Here is a 20,378-nt window from a genome sequence, read left to right as displayed (position 1 = left end):
GAAAGTTTCTAAAAGAGTAGATACTAAAAATTCTCATCACGAGAAAAAAATTTGTACCTACATGTGGTGACAGATGTTAACTAGACTCATTGTGATGTTTATTTTGCAATATATACAAATATCAAATCATTGTTATATACCTAAAACACCATATGTCAATTATACCTCAATTTTAAAAAATCGTTCTTTGGCAACCATTACAGTAATAGTTCACTCAAGACACATAGATATTGAAACTAGTAGGTGAAAGCTTGATGAAAAATATTATATTTATGTAGTCTCAAAGTATCCTCCCCAATTTTTAGTTACCAAGGGGAAAGGAATAATCTTGCAGATACCACCCAAGCCAAGTGATTAAAGTTAACATTAATGGAACCATAAACATCATGTACCTTTTGATGCAATGTACTTAATGTAACACCAGTTCTATAGTGTCCTTCAAGGAATATACATCCTATCTAATCGTGAGAATGCATTAAGGAAAAATTGAAGGACAGTCTATAAATCACTGGACTTTTAAAAAATGCCAAGGTCATGAAAGTCAAAAACAGAACAAGGAACTCTTTCAGTGTAAAAGAGATTAAATAGATTTGACAACTTAATGGAATGTGATTCTGAATTGGATCCTGGACCAGGAGAAAAGAAATCCTAATAAAAGACATTATTGGGACTACTGGCAAAATTTGAGTAAGTTCTGTAGATTAGGTAATAAATAACATGCCAATATTAACTTCTTGATTTTGAAATTGTCTTATGGTTATATAAGAGACTGTCATTGTTTAAGGAAATATACACTTTAGAATTTAGAGGTAAAGGAGTATCATGTCTGCAACTTACAAGTGAGTCGAGATAGAGAGCAAGCTAAATAAATAAATAAATAAATAAATAAAACAGGGAGGGCAGGGTAGAGAATGATAAATAAATGTAGTAAATATTAGCTAGGGGATTTGTGTGAAGGGGGTTATTTGCGTTAGTCTTTTTTTTTAAAGAATTTTATTTTTGTAATAGCTAGTATTTTATGTATGTATGTATGTATTTATTTATTTAATTTTATTGGCTGCATTGGGTCTTCGTTGCTGCACGCGGGCTTTCTCTAGTTGCAGAGGCTGGGGGCTACTCTTCATTGCTCAGTAGTCGTGGCTTGCAGGCTCCAGAGCACAGGCTCAGTAGTTGTGGCACACAGGCTTAGTTGCTCTGCGGCATCGGGTTCTTCCCCGCCCAGGGCTCTAACCTGTGTCCCCGCATTGGCAGGCGGATTCTTAACCACTGAGCCACCAGGGAAGCCCAGTCTTGCAACTTTTTAAAGTCAAATGGATTCAAAATTAAAAAAGAAAAGAAAAAAATACTTCTATAGAGGAAGGCCTAAAAATAGTAACATTGAAAGCAAGCTAAAATAACAAAGATCAAAACAACTGGGGAAAGATTGACAATCAAACACAGGCTCAAACATGAGATAAACAATAATAGACAATTGATGTCCCTAAGTGGAACTGGGGACCACCCAGTTCAATGACAAAAAGTTGGAACTGGAGGATGTCACATGAAGGCAGATTTCGGTCCAATATGAGATAGAACTTTCTGGCAAGCAGTGATGCTCAGCCACCAAATGAGCCATTTGGAAGCAGTCCTATCACCGCAGTAGTCAGATGAGGGCCAAGTGACCATCCACAAAAATGCAGGAGGAAGTGTTCCTCATTGATTGGGAGGTTGAACTGCACATCTAAAGCCTTTTCTGATTCTAGGATTCTTAGAGCTTGTAACTGAAACAACATCTATTGTACTTTAATGGTGTTAGTTCTGGAGATAAGCGTGTCCTTAGGAATTCAGAAGAAAGCATGTAAAGTGAGGTAAAAAATGTGAAGTGAAAAGCACAAGTACACCTATCACTCTGTCTCTTGAGCACGTCCAAGTTGTGCTGAGGTTATCACTTCGGTTAAACCTAGTATAATTTTCCCGTCATTCCTGGAGTCGCTATTAAATAGTATCCCATTATGGATAATATTTAGGTAGTGGTGACTTTTTCTTTTAAAGCAGTGCACCTCAAATTTTAATGTACATACGAACAGCTTGGGGACCTTTTAAAAACGCATGTTTGAATTCTGATTTTGATTTAGTAGTCACAACTATAAAACTTTCAGAATAAAACAGAGGTGTAAATCACAGTGATGTTGGCAAAGATTTCTTGGGCTTGGCAAATATTCTTTAAGTACTACACAAAATGCAGAAAATATTTTAAAAAAGCAATAAATTGGGCCTCATCAAAATTTAAAACTTTTATTCTTCAAAAGACACTATTAAGAAAATGAGAAGGCAAGTCGCAGACTGGGAGAATATATATACATATACATGGCTGACAAAAAAGCACATGAAAAGATTCTTATCACCTTTGGTCATTAGGGAACTACAAATTAATATCACGATGAGATAGAATCACACACCCTTAGGATGGCTAAATTAAAACCATACAAGTGTGGGTAAGGACGTGAGGAACTTATATACCACGGGTAGAAACATACGGTACAACCACTTTAGGAAATATTTTCTAGGTTTCAGAAAAGGTAAATATGCACCTATCATATTTGAATGGAATGAACTAGCCATTCCACTCCTGGGTGTTACCCAAGAAAAATGAACTGATATATCCATACGAACATCTGTACATGAATGTTCATAATGACTTTATAATAGCCCCAAACTGTAAATAACCCAAATGTCCATCAACAGGTAAATGGATAAACTCAATATATACATACAATGGAACACTATTCAGCAATGAAAAGGTATGAACTACTGATATACAGTGCAACATAGACCTCACAATTTTCTGAAAAGCCATACAAATGTACACACTATATGATTCCATTTAGAGAAAATTCTAGAAAATGGAAACTAATCTATAGTCACAGAAAGGAGACCAGGGCTTGCCTGGGGATGGGTATCAGGCAGGTGTCAGGTAGGGGCAAGAGAAAGGATTGCAAAGGGCCACGAGGAAACTTTTAGAGGTGACAGAAACATTTATTAGCTTGATTGTGACTTTTATGGGATTATATATATATGCCAGAACTTATGAAAAGTTTAAATATGTATAGTCTGTATCAATACACTGTAAAAAGTGCAGATTCTGATTCAGTAGGTTTTGGGTGGGGCCAGAGTCTGCATTTTTGACGAGCTCCAAGGTGATGTTGGATATATATATATATATCATGAGTACACAATAGATTCATATGGCTGGTACCATATTGGATAGTGCAGACAGAATATTTCCATCACTGAAGAAAGTTCTATTGGATATTGGAGTCAAGATTGTTGACTACACTGGTAACCATTAATTTTGCCATACCTACTAATTATCTCCCAGTGATGACCTGTCTTTGCTTCCGTGCTCTCAGGCTGAATGCCCTCCCTTCGTAAAGTGTTGCTGGAATCCCATTCTGTATATTGCTTACATTTCATTTTATCATGTTCTTCATTCTGACTTGCATTAGAGTTGGAATAAAATTAAAAGGACAGGAAGTTCAACTGGAGGCAGATGTTAGTTCAATTCAAGGGGGAGTTTCCTAATAACTTACACCTGTCTAAAAAATCTCACTTTATGACTCCCTCACCATTCAGAACATTGTTTCAGGGCTCTTGTGTCTGTACTCAGGATCACACAGCTTCAAGAGGCTCAGGGAGGCTTCTACCACTAAAAGGCGTGATGTGAGTAAATCAGAACTTCTCTAGGAATAAATTTTCATCTCTAAAATGAGGGGGTTAAATGAGATTATTTCTTTTGATTCCCACATTCCATATTATACTGCTTATTTCAGAGTAAAGATGGCATGAAGTCAGAAAGAACTTTAGCTTCTTAGCCCTCAATAAGGATTGGGTCTATGTATCCAAAGTGATTAGGAAAGCATTTTAGTCAGTCAGTGCCAACCTTTGTACAGTTTATCTCAGGGACTGGTAAACTCTCTGTAAAAGGCCAAATTGTACACATGTTTGGCTTTTCAGGCCAGATGATCTCTGGCACACATACTAAACTCTGCTCTTGTAGTGGAAAAGCAGTCATAGATGATGTCGATGAACGGGTGTGATTAGATTTGGCCCACAGTTAGTTTGCTGACTCCTGGCTTAATTTGAAATGCCAATTTCTTTAACCATCTCAAGGTAGGCAGAGAAATCAGGGGAAAACCACACTTTATTGATGCAATTTTATTAACCCCAGGTACATAATATTACTGGTCTCTCATATCTAAAGATAACAATCCAACAAGTTATCATAATTTCAGGTTATACATACCTTAAGTTAATGAACTAGATTTATAAAAGATATAAAAATATTTCACGGGCTTGGGAAGATGTGGCTGAGACTTCATTGTAAGGAGGTATATAGGATATGCTAGAGATTTTTCAAACCTACAAAGGACGTTTCAAATTTACACTGTTAATAAAGTTCTTGCTTAATCAACATTTATCTTCATTCATCAGAAGCCTTAAGTAGAGCAGCTTTCTTCTTATACTTGTCTCCAAGCTCTCTAATGTTTTCCAAGAGATCTTCAGATGCGTATTCCTCATGTTCTCTATCAGCTTTAGCAATCTGCTCCTCAAGATGTTTCTAGTGGAAACAATTAGCAATTGTTAATGTAAAAACATTAATTTCTTTTAAAGTGTTTGTGAAATCTACAAATAAGAGCATAACATTTGTAAGAATAGGAATAAAAAGAATACTCTTGCATTCACCTGGCAGGCCCCTTTGGGCCCTTTCCTCATCTTATACCTTCTTTTCTCCCAGACACAACCATTCTCCTGAAAGGTACTTTTCTTTATAGTTTTACTACACACACACAGATGAGATATACAAATGATAACTAGTTTAGTGGTACTTGGTTTTAACCTTCATGTTTATTTGAACGATATTAAGGATAATGTGCTATGACTTCATTTTTCTTCACCCAGAATTCTAAGATTCATTCACGTTAATGCATATAGCTAGTTTATTCATGTACTGCTATATAACATTTTATTGAATGAATATACCAACATTTACTTATCCATTTTACTGTTAATGAATTTTTCTTTGTTCCTAGGTATGGTAGGCTGAAAAGATTCTTCAAAGATGTCCATGTCCTGATCACTAGAACCTGTGAATATGTATCGTACATGGTATAAGGAACTTTGAAGATGTGACTGAATTAAGGATTTTGAGAAAAGGAGATTATTCTGCATTATCCTGGTGGGTCCAATATCATTACAAGTGTGGGAGTCAGAGAGAGAAGACATAAGGACAAAAGGGAAGTCAGAAAGGACAGACAATGCTGCGTTGTTGGCTTTGAAGACGGAGGAAGAAGCTGCAACCCAAGGACTGCAGGTGACCTCTACAAGGTGGAAAAGGCAAGGAACTGGATTTCTCCCTAAACCTTCTAGAAGGAGTGCAGCCTGGAGGGACCATTTTAGACTTCTGACCTCCAGAAATGTAATCACTCAAATCATTTTCTGGTCTGTGGTTCAGATGAACAATACATGTTAAAAAAGGATCCATGAAAAGTTATAGAGTCACCAAGCGGTTTAACTAGGAAGACATGGGTAGAACCTGAACTTTCTGATGTGGTATTCCAGGAGGCTTTTCTAAGTTCTCACCACTAAGCAGAGAAGAGTGCTCGCAAGAAGAGTACAGGCAGCAGTTCCACGTCATTCAGGCGATGAGGGGATATCAGATCACACATTTTGTCTTCAAGTAAATGAAAGTCTGTTAATGTGGTATTATGAGCGTCCCCCCACCCCCCTTAATTCACAACTGGGAACACATTATCTCCGAATAAATTACCAAGGAATTTTAGATTTAGCAATTTATTTTAGTTTTTAGGCTCTGTACAGCAGGTTGGAAGACTAGTTCTATTGTTAAACTTTCCAGCTATGTGAAAGGTGGAGATAAGGTAAACTTCATGTTTCTGAAGTACTTTATTCTGGGTTTATATGAAATTAACAGAAAGGAATGTTAAAAAGAAACAACAGGTCAAAAATGGAGTCCCTTGAGCTTTTAAATCTACATCACTAAATTGGGACTTAATACCTAACCTAATTACAGTTTCAACCTTCCTTAGGAATGTAATCTTAACTGGTCCTTCTGGAATTTCCTGGTCAGCACCAGCGATGTAATCTGCCTATTAGAACCTTTGCCCCACAAAGGTGGGGGACCTTGCCACCTTGCCTGAAGTAATCCTTTTTAAATTTATGACTTCTTTGTACACCCCCCCACCCCACGCCTTTAAAAACCTTTTCTGGAGCTCCTTTCTATTTGCTAGATGGGATGCTGCCTGAAACATGAATCCCTGAATAAAGCCAATTTGATCTTCAAATTTACTCAGTTGAATTTTTCTGGCAGTTTTGGTTTCAGAAACAGGATCCGAAGTGAAATTCCGATGGGATCTTGGGGACAATGAGAAATGCAGGTGTGGTACCTATGAATCCTTTGAGTTCACTGTCTTTCTGTTTCTGAGGGCTGTGGGTAAGTTCCTCTCAGTTCTGAGTTCTGCTCTCTTTGTGTCAAAGTTCCTGATATAATTGGCTTTCCACACATTTCCTATTTGACTGGAAACTCCAGCCCTCGATTCTGTCCCAAGATTCACGTAGGAACTGTTGGTGGCAGTTCCAAGTCCCCATTTATGTGGAGCTTCTGTCTGCAATCCTTTTTGTTGAGGTCTGCTGGCTCAAGCCTCTCTCCACCCCCCGCCCCCACCCAGGTGACACAATGGAAACTGCTGGTGCTACCAGTTGGAGGAGGACAGGTTCCAACTTAAGAACCAACTGGGTCTGGGATTGACTGGGTCTGATTTAGGTGGACTGGATCCAGTGTGAGGCCTCAGGTGAATAAAATTTTGTTTTCAGTGAAGGCTATCACTTATAATGGTGATCTTGGAAGAACTGTGCCCCCCCCAACCCCCCCAAAACAAACAAAAAATGTAAACAAAATATCCCTCAAAACTTAAACAAAAAACCAAGTAAATAGGAATAAAAATAAGATCCTTAAAATCAAAAGAGTGAAGTACACTACCTTCAGGCATACCTGCTTATGGTCTCAGAAGCTATAAATATTTACAGAAATGGCCAAAATTTTACTAAAGACAACTCAGAATTTTGTGTCTTGAGGACTTGGCTTGGTAACCATCAGGTTGGGAGCCCAAAAATATGGCCTGCCTGGCAGAAATGTGGGCTGAACTGCATTTGTGGCTCAGGGTCCTACCAAACTGCTGCCAGTCCTCACAGAAAGTACAAGGGCTGACATAAGGAAAGTTCCAATTAGATAGATAATTTAAGAAGTGTACTTACAAGCAAGGGATACCTATTTAATTGGTATGAAAAAGCCTCCAAAAAGCTTCAAAATTGCAAAATAGCTCATTGAAAGATTTGTTACAAAAGGGTAATAAAAAAGACATAAGAGGCACCTGAAACAAAAGACTGGAGACCCACCTAACTCCTGCTGCTGCCCTTTATCCCCTTTTCCTTGAGTGTTCATTTAGTAATCCTGCCTTTTCACTCCGAAGAGATTTACAAAACCATAAACAGATGTCTGCCAAGTCAATGGCCCTACTGATGCTCCCATGTCTGCCTTCAAAAGAGGACCCCCATATGGGCCCCTCCCCAGGGCTGATGGAAGTCAGGAATTTTCTGGTAAACTGCAACATTATTTCCTTAAACAGCCAAGGGAAATGAAAATACTTTAAAACCCCACTCTGAGTCTGCAAATGTGATTCTGGGAAAATCAGCAGAAGCTGCCTAAGGGTGAGAATTCTTATTATAGTTCGATCTCCTGGACCTCTGTCTGCAGTACCCAGTAGAGAGAGGAATATAAAATATCTTTTGCATCAATTCTGGGGATGCCTCTTAATTATAAAATTAATACACAGAAATCTATTGCATTTCTACATACTAATAACGAACTACCAGAGAAATTTGGGAAACAATCCCATTTACCATTGTGTTAAAAAGAATAAAATACCTAGGAATAAACTTACCTAAGTAGGTAAAAGACCTGTACTCAGGAAACTATTAGACTGATGAAAGAAACATAAATAGAAAGATACACCTTTTTCTTGGATGAGAGGAATATTGTTAAAATGACCATACTACCCAAGGCAACCTACAGATTCAATGCAATCCCTATCAAAATACCAATGGCATTTTTCACAGAATTAGAACAAATAATTTAAAAATCTGTACAGAAACACAACAGACCTCAAACAGCCAAAACAATCTTGAGAAAAAACAGAGCTGGAAGTATCATGCTCACTAATATCTGATTACACTACGAAGCGACAGTAATCACAACAGTATGGGATATCCTGTTTGGCTGCCAGGGAGAGGTTGTTCAGGATTCAGGGAGGTTCCTAAGAGACAACTGAGAATGGCAAGGGGATGGCTGTTGCAAAGTCAATCCCAGTCAATATGCTATTGATTTGAAGATAACATTTTATGTTCTGTTACTAAAGTGACCTCTGGAGTCTGGATTCCTCGACCAGAAGTAAAGTTGAAGGCTCTGGGGAGGAAGCACTGAGTCCAGGACGCTAGACCACTAGAGAGTCCTCAGCCACAGGGAAGATTAACTGCAGAGAATTCTCATGGAGGCCTCTATCAGAGTCTAAGACTCGGCTTTGCCCGACTGTCTGAAACTGTCAGTGCTGGATACCTCACACCAAACTACAAACAAGACAGGAACACAAACCCACCTATCAGCACACAGACAACCTAAAGCCATATTAACCTCACAAATACCCTAAAACACACCACCTGACACGGCCCTGCTCATCAGAGGGAAGAGACTCAGACCCACACACCAGAAAGCAGGCACAAGAACCCCCCACCAGGAAGCCTACTCAAGACATTGGACCAACCCCACCACAGGGGGCAGAGAACAGAAACAAGAGGAATTACTACTAGGCAGCATAGGGAAAGGAGACAGTAAATACTACAAATTAGACAAAATGAGAAAACAGAGAAACACCTTGTAGGCAAAGGAGCAAGACAGAAACCCACAAGACCAAATAAATGAAGAGGAAATAGGCAAATTGCCTGAAAAAGAATTCAGAGCAATGATAGTAAAGATGATCCAAAATCTTGAAAACAAAATAGAGAAAATACAAGAAACATTTAATAAGGACCTAGAAGAAGTAAAGAGCAAACAAACAGTAATGAACAACACAATAACTGAAATTAAAAATACTCTAGATGGTATAAACATCAGAATAACTGAGGCAGAAGAACGAGTGAGTGGAAAGATAGAATGGTGGAAATAACTGCCACACAGCAGGAAAAAGAAAAAAGAATAAAAAGAATGGGAGACAGTCTCAAAGACCTTGGTAACAACACTAAGCGCATCAACATTCAAATCATAGGTGTCCCAGAAGAATAAGAAAAAAAGAAATGGTCTAAGAAAATATTTGAAGAGGTTATAGAGGAAAACTTCCCCAACATGGAAAAGGAAATAATCAAATCCAAGAAGTGCAGAGAGTCCCACATAGAATAAACCCAAGGAGAAACACACCGAGGCACATATTAATCAAACTAACAAAAATTAAACACAAAGAAAAAATATTACAAGCAGCAAGAGAAAAGCAACAAATAACATATAAGGGAAAACCCATGAGGATAACAGCTGATCTCTCTGCAGAAACTCTGCAGGTTAGAAGGGAGTGGCAGGATATACTTAAAGTCTTGAAAGACAAAAACCTACACCCAAGAATACTCTACCCAGCAAGAATCTCATTCACATTTGACGGAGAAATCAAAAGCTTTACAGACAAGCAAAAGTTAAGAGAATTCAGCACCACCAAACCAGCCTTACAACAACTGCTAAAGGAACTTCTCTAGGCAGGAAACACAAGAGAAGGAAAAGACCTACAAAAACAAACCCAAAACAAGTTAGAAAATGGTAATAGGAACATACATGTCAATAATCACCTTAAAAGTAAATGGATTAAATGCTCCAACCAAAAGACACAGATTGGCTGAATGGAAACAAAAACAAGACCCTTCTATATGCTGTCTACAAGAAACCCACTTCAGACCTAGGGACACAAACAGACTGAAAGTAAGGGGATGGAAAAAGATATTCCATGCAAATGGAAGTCAAAAGAAAGCTGAAGTAGCAATACTCATATCAGAAAAATTAGACTTTAAAGTTAAGACTATTACAAGAGACAAGGAAGGACCCTACACAATGATCAAGGGATCAATCCAATAAGATATAACAACTGTAAATATCTATGCACCCAACATAGGAGCCCCTCAATACATAAGGCAAGTGCTAACAGCCATAAAAAGGGGAAATTGACAGTAACACAATAATAGTAGGAGACTTTAACACCCCACTTACACCAATGGACAGATCACCCAAACAGAAAATAAATAAGGGCACACAAGCTTCAAATGACACATTAGACCATCTCGACTTAATTGATATTTATAAGACAATCCATCCAAAAACTGCAGAATACACTTTCTTCTCAAGTGCACACGGAACATTCTCCAGGATAGATCACATCTTGGATCACAAATCAAGCCTCGGTAAATTCAAGAAAATTGAAACTGTATCAAATATCAAGCATCTTCTTCAACCATAATGCCATGAGACTAGATATCAATTACATGAAAAAAACTAAATAATACAAACACATGGAGGCTAAACAGTATGTTATTAAACAACTAAGAAATCTCTGAAGAAATCAAAGAGGAAATCAAACAATACCTAGAAACAAATGACAATGAAAACACAACAACCCCAAACAGATGGGATGCAGCAAAAGCAGTTCTAAGCGGGAAGTTTACAGCAATATAGCCCTGCTTCAAGAAACAAGAAAAATCTCAAATAAACAACCTAACCTTACACCTAAAACAATTAGAGAAAGAAGAACAAAAATACCCCAAAGTGGGACTTCCTAGGTGGTGCAGTGGTTAAGAATCTGCCTGCCAGTGCAGGGGACATGGGTTCAATCCCTGCTCCAGGAAGATTCCACATGCCACGGAGCAACTAATCCTGTGCATCACAACTATTAAGCCTGCACTCTACAGCCCGCGAGCCACAACTATTGAGCCTGTTTGCCGCAACTACTGAAGTCTGCACGCCTAGAGCCTGTGCTCCACAATGAGAAGCCACCGCAATAAGGAGCCCGCACACCACAAAGAAGAGCAGCCCTCGTTCACCACAACTAGAAAAAGCCCATGTGCAGCAATGAAAACCCAATGCAGCCAAAAATAAAATAAAAAGACCCAAACCAAACAAAAAACAAACAAAAACAAACCCCAAAGTGAGCAGAAGGAAAGAAATCATAAAGATCAGATCAGAAATAAATGAAAAAGAAATGAAGGAAACAATAGCAAAGATCAATAAAACTAAAAGCTGCTTCTTTGAGAAGATAAAATTGATAAACCATTAGCCAGACTCATCAGGAAAAAAAGGGAGAAGATGCAAATCAACAGAATTAGAAATGAAAAAGGAGAGGTAACAACCAATACTGCAGAAATACAAAAGATCATGAGAGACTACTACAAGCAACTATATGCCAATAAATTGGATAATCTGGAAGAAATGGATAAATTCTTAGAAAAGTACAATCTTCCAAGACTGAACCAGGAAGAAACAGAAAAGATGAACAGACCAATCACAAATACTGAAATTGAGACTGTGATTAAAAGTCTCCCAACAAACAAACGCCCATGGCCAGATGGCTTCACAGGCGAATTCTATCAAATGTTTAGAGAAGAGCTAACACCTATTCTTCTCAAACTCTTCCAAAATAGAGCAGAAGGAGGAACACTCCCAAACTCATTCTACGAGGCCACCATCACCCTGATACCAAAATCAGACAAAGACGTCACAAAAAAAGAAAATTACAGGCCAATATCACTGATGAATATAGATGCAAAAATCCTCAACAAAATACTAGCAAACGGAATCCAACAGCACATTAAAAAGATCATACACCATGATCAAGTGGGGTTTATCCCAGAATGCAAGGATTCCTCAATATATGCAAATCAATCAATGTGATACATCATATTAACCAACTGAAGGATAAAAACCATGTGATAATCTCAACAGATGCAGAAAAAGCTTTTGACAAAATTCAACATCTGTTTATGACAAAAACTCTCCAGAAAATGGGCACAGAAGGAAAATACCTCAACATAATAAAAGCCATATATGACAAAACAACAGCCAACATGATTCTAGATGGTGAAAAACTGCAAGCATTCCCTCTAAAAACAGGAACAAGACAAGGGTGCCCACACTCATCACTGTTATTCAACCTAGTTTTGGAAGTGTTAGCCACAGCAATCAGAGAAGAAAAGGAATCCACATTAGAAAAGAACAAATAAAACTGTCACTCTTTGCAGATGACATATTATACATAGAAAAGCCTAAAGATTCTACCAGAAAACTGCTAGCTCTAATCAATGAATTTAGTAAAGTAGCAGGATACAAAATTAATGCACAGAAATCTCTTGCATTCCTATATAGTAAAAACAAAAGAGCAGAAAGAGAAATTAAGGAAACACTCCCACTTGTCATTGCAACAAAAAGAATAAAATACCTAGGAATAAAACTGCCTAAGAAGGCAAAAGACCTGTATGCAGAAAACTATAAGACACTGATGAAAGAAATCAAAGATGATACAAACAGATGGAAGGACATACCATGTTCTTAGATTGGAGGAATCAACATTGTGAAAAGACTATCCTACCCAAAGCAAGTTACAGAATCAAAGCAATCTCTATCAAATTATCAATGGCATTTTTCACAGAACTAGAACAATAAATTTTACGATTTGTGTGGAAACACAAAAGACCCTGAATAGCCAAAGAAATCTTGAGAAGGAAAGACGGAGTTGGTGGAGTCAGGCTCCCTGACCTCAAACTATACTACAAGGCTACAGTGATCAAGACAGTATGGTACTAGCACAAAAAGAGAAATATAAATCAATGGAACAGAACAGAGAGCCCAGAGACAAACCCATGCACACACAATGGAAAAAAGACAGCCTCTTCAATAAGTGGTGCTGGGAAAATTGGACAGCTATATATATGTATACACTTGTTAACACCATACACAAAAATAAACTCAAAATGGATTAAAGACGTAAATGTAAGGCCAGACACTATAAAACTCTTAGAGGAAAACATTGGCAGAACACTCTATGACATAAATCAAAGCAAGATCCCTTTTGACCCATCTCCTAGAATAATGGAAATAAAATAAAAAATAAACTAATGTGACCCAATGAAACTTAAAAGCTTTTGCATGGCAAAAGAAACCATAAACAAGACAAGAAGACTACCCTCAGAATGAGAGAAAATATTTGCCAATGAAGCAACTGATAAAGGATTCATCTCTGAAATATACAAGCAGCTCATGCAGCTTAATACCAAAAAAGTAAATAACCCAATCCACAAATGGGCAGAAGACCTCACTAGACATTTCTCCAAAGAAGACATGCAGATGGCTAACAAACACATGAAAAGATGCTCAACATCTCTAATCATTAGAGAAATGCAAGTGAAGCCACAATGAGGTATCACCTATACCAGTCAGAATGGCCATCATCAAAACATCTAGAAACAATAAATGCTGGAGAGGGTGTGGAGAAAAGGGAACCCTCCTGCACTGTTGGTGGGAATGTAAATTTGTACAGTCCCTATGGAAAATAGTATAGAGGTTCCTTAAAAAACTAAAAATGGAACTACCATATGACCCAGCAATCTCACTACTGGGCATATACCCAGAGAAAACCACAATCCAAAAAGAAACATGTACCCCAATGTTCATTGCAGCACTATACAACAGCCATGATATGGAAGCAACCTAAATGCCCAGGAACAGATGAATGGATAAAGATGTGGCACATATATATACAATGGAATATTATTCAGCCATAAAAAGGAATGAAATTAAGTTATGTGTAGTAAGGTGGATGGACCTAGAGACCGTCATACAGAGCAAAGTAAGCCAGAAAGAGAAAAACAAATACTGTATGCTAACTCATATATATGGAATGTAAAAAAATGGTACTGATGAACCCAGTAACAGGGTGAGAATAAAGATGCAGATGTAGAGAACAGACTTGAGAACACAGGGTGGCAGGGTGGGGCAAAGGGGAAGCTGGGACGAAGTGAGAGGGTAGCATTGACGTATATACACTACCAAATGTAAAATAGATAGCTAGTGGGAAGTTGCTGCATAACAAAGGGAGATGATGGGTGATGACTTAGAGGGCTGGGATAGGAAGAGTGGGAGAGAGTTTCGGGAGGGAGGGGATATGGGGATATATGTATAAATACAGCTGATTCACCCTGGTGTACAGCAAAAACTGGCACAACAGTGTAAAGCAATTATATTCCAGTAAAGAGCTTAAAAAACAAACAGGCAAACAAAGAAAAAAACCAGTATGGTACTAGCACAAGAATAGACACAGATCAATGTAACATATAGAGAGCCCAGAAATAAACCCATGTACTTATGGTCAATTAATCTATGACAAAGGAGGCAAGAATATAGAATGGAGAAATGATAGTTGCTTCATTAAGTGGTGTTTGGAAAACTGGACAGCTACATATAAAAGAATGATATTAGAGCATTTTAACACCATATACAAAAATAAACTCAAAATGGATTAAAGACATAAATGTGAAAGTAGAAACCAAAAAACTCCTAGAAGAAAACATAGCCAGTACACTCTTTGACATCGGTCTTAGTAATAGTTTTTTTGGCTCTATCTTCTCAGGCAAGGAAAGCAAAACAAAAAATAAACAAATAGGGCCCAATTAAACTTAAAAGCTTTTGCACAGCAAAGGAAACTATTAACAAAACAAAAAGATAACCTACTTACCGGGAGAAAATATTTCCAAATGATATGGCCAATAAGGGGTTAATACCCAAAATATATAAATAGCTAATACAACTCAACATTAAAAAAACAAACAACCTGATTTAAAAATGGCCATAAAACTGGGACAGACATATTTCCAAAGAAGATATGCAGATGGCCAACAGGCACACGAAAAGATTCTCATCATTGCTAATTATTAGAGAAATGCAAATCAAAAGCAGAATGAGATATCATCTCATACCTGTCAGGATGGCTATCATCAAAAAGACCACAAATAACAAATGTTGTTGAGGATGTGGAGAAAAGAGAACCCTTGAATGCTGTTGGTGAGAATGAAAATTAGTATAGCCACTGTGGAAACAGTATGGAGGTTACCTAAAAAACTAAAAATATTACCTTGCAGTCCAGCAATTCCAGTACTGGGTATATGTTTGAAGAAAACAAAAACACTAATTTGAAAAGATACATGCAACCCAATTTTTGTAGCAACATTATTTAAAATAGCCAAGATATGGATACAACCTAATTGTTCATTAAGAGATGAATTGATAAAAAAAGACACACACACAGACACACACACATACACACAGGGGAATACTACTTAGTCATAAAACGGAGTGAAATTTTGTCATATGCAACAACATGGATGGACTTGGATAGTATTATGCTTAGTGAAATAAATCAGACAGAAAAAGACAAATACTGTATGCTATCACTGATATGTTGAACCCCCAAAATAAAACAAACTAGTGAATCTAACAAAAAAGGCTCACAGATATAGAGAACAAACTACTACCAGTGTGGAGAGGGGCAAGATGGGGTAGGGGATTTTGAGGTACAAACTACTACATATAAATTAAATAAGCTACAAGGATATATTGTACAGTACAGGGAAAATAGCCAATGTTTTATAATAACTATAAGTGGAGTACAACTTTAAAAATTGTGAATCACTATGTTGTATATCTGAAACATATAATATTATAAATCAACTATACCTCAATAAAAAAAAAGAAAAAGAAAAACCTTGTTAAAGAATTTATCAGTAGATCAATGTTTGATGTCATTTAAGTTGCAACCCAATTACTTGAGGAATTGAGAGCAACTGTCCTAATCATACAAATCTTTGCAAAAGGAGAATGCAGCTCTATGGGCAGTTCAAAGCTTACCTGTTCCTTTTTACCAATACCCTAGCCTCCCCTATTCTTCTTAAAAGGCTTGTTAGTTGCATTCTTTCCTTGTGCCTTTGAGACACAAATGTTAAAATACGAAGTTCAGGGAGGTAATTCTTTTTTTTATTTTTTGGCCTCACTGCACAGCAAGCGGGATCTTAGTTCCTGAATAAGGGATAGAACCCATGCCCCCTACAGTGGAAGCACAGAGTCCTAACCACTGGACCACCAGGGAATTCCCAGGAAGGTAATTCTTGTCATTAAACAAACAAAGGGGGAAAGGTCATTTCAAACATGGGCTAATGAGAAATCTTAACGTATGGAAGCTATGAGGTCTAGGTGTCTGTCTGTATGTTCATGTGTGTCTACATATGTGCTGTAGACATGTGGTGTTTTCTATCTTCAGATAGTATTACCAAAAATAATTTTTAAAAGAGCTGTATTGGCCTAAAGAAAATTAAGCACTTATATGAGTTACATATTCATAAAATTCCTAAATATATAATAAAAACTAACTTGCGTTTCATAATCTTTATGATCTAAATAGTCTTTAGTAAATAAAAGCTAGTTTAAGCTTTTTGGTTCAATTAAAAGAGGAATGTCTTTAGAGTTATCAGCATTAAGTATAAAACTTTTTTCCTACCTGGGTTTATCAGTCAAGTAAGTTCATGTTGTCTCTGGTACAAAATTTGTTAGCCAGAGAAACAACTTAGGATGACGACTGACATTGTCTAATGATGCTTTTATTTTTTTATTATTTTTTTGGCTGTGTCATGCCACATGTGGAATGTTAGTTCCTCAACCAGGGGTTGAACCTGTGCCCCCTGCAGTGGAAGTGCAGAATCTTAACTACTGGATGGCCAGGCAAGTCTCCTCTAATGACATTATTAGATGAACTTTTAAAATAGTTTTCCCAAATCTTTTTGGTAACCTGAAATTTTAAAATTTTGCTAAGTTAAATGATGAATTAAGTTAAACTTACTGAATACTCAGATCATTTCCAAATAAGATATAATACTGGAACATTAATTACTGAACACAGATTTATCCACTTTTGGCTTCATCTTGTAAGCATATAAGGTGGGGGGGGGGGTCCCCAGAGAAAGAAAATCAGGCATGGCTTTCTTGACATAAGAGAAACTATTTTTGGCCTAAGCCATTTTGTTATCTAAGCCTGCACAATGTTTGCCCTTGAACAGGTCTCAGTAATTAATGATTTTAAGGGAACAAAAGTATCCAGAAACAAATTATTATCAGACAAGAGAAATAACAATAGCAAAGGTATTATATCATTTTTACATATTAGATACTGTAAAGACTTGCAGTTCTGTTTCAATGTGGAACATTATGCTCAACCACCAGATCAACTGGAACCTAAGGGATGATGATGTTGACCTTTTTTGACCCTCATGACCTGAATTAAGTAAAGCCTGGACTCTGTGGACTACCCAAGCCCCTTCATGAACATGTATGTACCCTTAGATTAAAACTTCTCCAGTTTTGCTCTTTGGGGAGATGCTGCTTTGGGAAAGATCCCTGGTGTTCTTACTTTTTGCAAGTAATCATAAATCCTTACTTCTCCCTATCTTTGACTTCCTTCTCCCAATCCTTTCTTTTCCCAATCTTTGTCTTTTGGCTTGACACCCACCAAGAGGCAAACCCAACTGTCAGATAACACTTTTACAGAAAAACTAAAGACATTTGGGTCTACTGGTAAACATGTCTAGTGCCACATATAGAGAAATTTAATATGAGAAAATATGCATTTTTAGAAATTATAAAAAGCATTTATAAATTTGCCAAGCCACAGAACACTAGTGTAAGAGTCCACAATTACTTACTTCTTAGTTTCCACCAGCAAGTAAGGTTTTCAAGGGTTACAAATTTTAACATATATGTAATTAAAGCTACTAGAAATAAAAAGACAGCTGTAGAAGGTTTATAGAAAAGGGATCTCATGAAAGGAATTTATGGATGATCAAGCTGGGAAAGACTGAATGAATTTGTTATGAGGATTTAAAAATAAGCTTTAAAATCAGTAGTGTACTTATGTAAAATTAAAACTTAATTTTCTTTCATCTGCTAAAAGCACAAAAATTTCTTGGACTATTGGTCTGCTTCTAGTAAGAGCTTCAAAGGCTTTTCTTTATCTTTTAAGCAATCTGCCAAGAAAAGAAAGATTTTGTAGTCAAAATAATTTCCTGTGTTTCATGTTTTTTAAATTAGTTCTTTGATCACTTAAGAAAATTGAGTCTTCCCCATTAAAACAGCCATGGTTTTGTTTGCTTGTTTTAGCAACTATTTAACTTTCTGTATTTGCCTTCTTAAGACTTTGTCACTATGGTTAGATAAAAAACTTAAGTATTGTTTCACACTGTGACCTACGATCCTATCTAACAAAGTATCTTAAAACCTTTTGATAAAGAAATTTTGTTGTCAATTCCATTATAATAAACTCTTATTAGATCTTTAACAATGGGCATTTTAAAAAAGTCTGTCATTATAGACAGTTATTGTTTTCCTCAAATGCTTTTATAAAAGTGTTCCTACAAAAGTCCTTCATCTTCAAGAAGATTCATGGAAAGGACTTTTGAGAAGTACAGGTTTCAAATAACTTTAAGATCATAAAAATGAACTGTGTAAGAATTTCTAGAACTAATGGAAATACTGGATTCAAGCAGAACAAGAATTAATGACACGGGACTGAATAAACTGAGGTAGAATGATTAAAATTTTTATGACTTTATTTTAAAACATTGCTGGTTTCCTTTTTTCTTTTCTTCCTTTTTTTTTGGCCACTCCTTGCTGCATGTGGGATCTTACTTCCTTGACCAGGGATTGAACCTGCACCCGCTTCACAGGAAGCATGGAGTCTTAACCACTGGACCTCCAGAGAAGTCCAAATTTCTGGTTTCTTAATTTTTTGTTTTTCCAGATTTAAAGAAAGCTTTTCACTTAAGCCATCTATGACTTACAGCAATTGGTAAAGTATACCTCTGTAAACTAGATGAAACATTTACATTTTCTCCCTATCTGAACACTCCAGAATTCAGAAACTCTTAACTATTCTTTTCATGACAATTTAACAAAACAACAAGTTACTTGCGTAAGTTCAGCATGAATCTGTTCTTTTTGTAACAGGACATGACTGGAAACATTGGCTATATTACCAACGTTTTAATTGGATTGTCATATTTGACAGAGATGTACATAGACTCAGATGGGACTAGATAGTTTTAAGGAATTAAGGTTGACTTTACGGAGCCAATAAAGGCCCTTGAAAACTTGACCTGGTACCTTCCTTACAATGTTCCAGCAAAGCAATCCTAAAAAAGAACTTATATGGTCAATCACTATTCTTGCTGCACTTTTATAAATAATCAAGCCAAGTTTAATGCAAACATATTAGTTTTACAGTGATTACCCTTGGAAAAAAGAAACAGGGATAACTGTAGAGAAAAGTTATGCCTGCACCTTTGTAGATATTAGATTCCAGGCCTATTAATTGTCTTTGAGGTTTCTGTAAATTGGACTGGATCCTAAATTCTTCTAGCTCCTCAAATATCTGGCTACAACTCTTCAAACTAACATTTCCAAGTTTCTCCTACCCTTCTGATTTAGAATAAGTAATAGCAAAGACTGCCTTGAATTTCCTTCACTGAGAATTTAATAGATCCTCCTCACTACCCAGATGGCAGCCAAACTTCAGGGAATTGAATCTTGGATACACATCTCACAGCTGAAGAAGGCTTCACTTGACATATGGTCCCATATAAACGCTGGAGACCTTCAAGTCGTATTGACTAGGAAGAGAAGTGGCTGACACTGAGGTACAATGCTTCCTCCCAAGATGCCAGATCAAGATTTCATGCTTTAACTAAATATGAAACCCTTTCTTCTTCTCTTTCTTTCCTTTATTCTGGCATTGGCCTGAAGAGATAATGCCATTATCCATATCTCTCAGGTCACTGTTAAGGGGGGTAACCTTTCAAACTGCTAGATTTGTCATTAAACAAAACATTCTAATAGGTTCATGATGCAACAGACCCCCTGTTCTGTTTCCCCATTTCTAGTTAACAACCCCATACTTGGGGAACTTTGTGTCCAGGCTCTATACGAAGAAAGTGACACAAGGCAAGGGTAACCAGAATAAAACTGCCTGGTTATTCTACAGATCCTTAAAATTTTACTGGTCTCAGTGGCTGTTACCTTTCCTGTCCTGAACCACAGACTCAAATGGGAATTACCAGGAGGCATTCATGACTCTGGATTTGATTCCTTTGAGAGAACCCTATTTCCCTGGTTAGGAGTAACTGCAATTGAGGCCATAATCAGGAACCTCTCC

The 20,378-nt window shown here is 37.0% G+C and overlaps 1 protein-coding gene across 2 annotated transcripts in view; it reads right to left on the bottom strand.

Moving 5' to 3' along the window:
- Positions 1 to 4,163: 4,163 nt before the first annotated feature.
- Positions 4,164 to 20,378, bottom strand: part of NDC80 (NDC80 kinetochore complex component) — a 61,789-nt gene continuing 45,574 nt past the window's right edge. Inside the window, exon 17 of one of the 2 annotated variants that reach the window (XM_057700516.1) lies at positions 4,164 to 4,597. In XM_057700516.1, the coding sequence (XP_057556499.1) occupies positions 4,460 to 4,597 (138 nt within the window). In that variant the 3' untranslated portion in view covers positions 4,164 to 4,459. The remainder of the gene's footprint in view (positions 4,598 to 20,378) is intronic. The other variant, XM_057700517.1, reaches the window with a different exon arrangement.

The sequence above is a fragment of the Hippopotamus amphibius genome, chromosome 11 (assembly GCF_030028045.1).
Source record: "Hippopotamus amphibius kiboko isolate mHipAmp2 chromosome 11, mHipAmp2.hap2, whole genome shotgun sequence".
In the NCBI taxonomy this organism is placed as follows: Eukaryota; Metazoa; Chordata; class Mammalia; order Artiodactyla; family Hippopotamidae; genus Hippopotamus; species Hippopotamus amphibius.
Note: the sequence above shows the minus strand (reverse complement) of the source record. Positions and strands in the feature narration are given on the sequence as shown.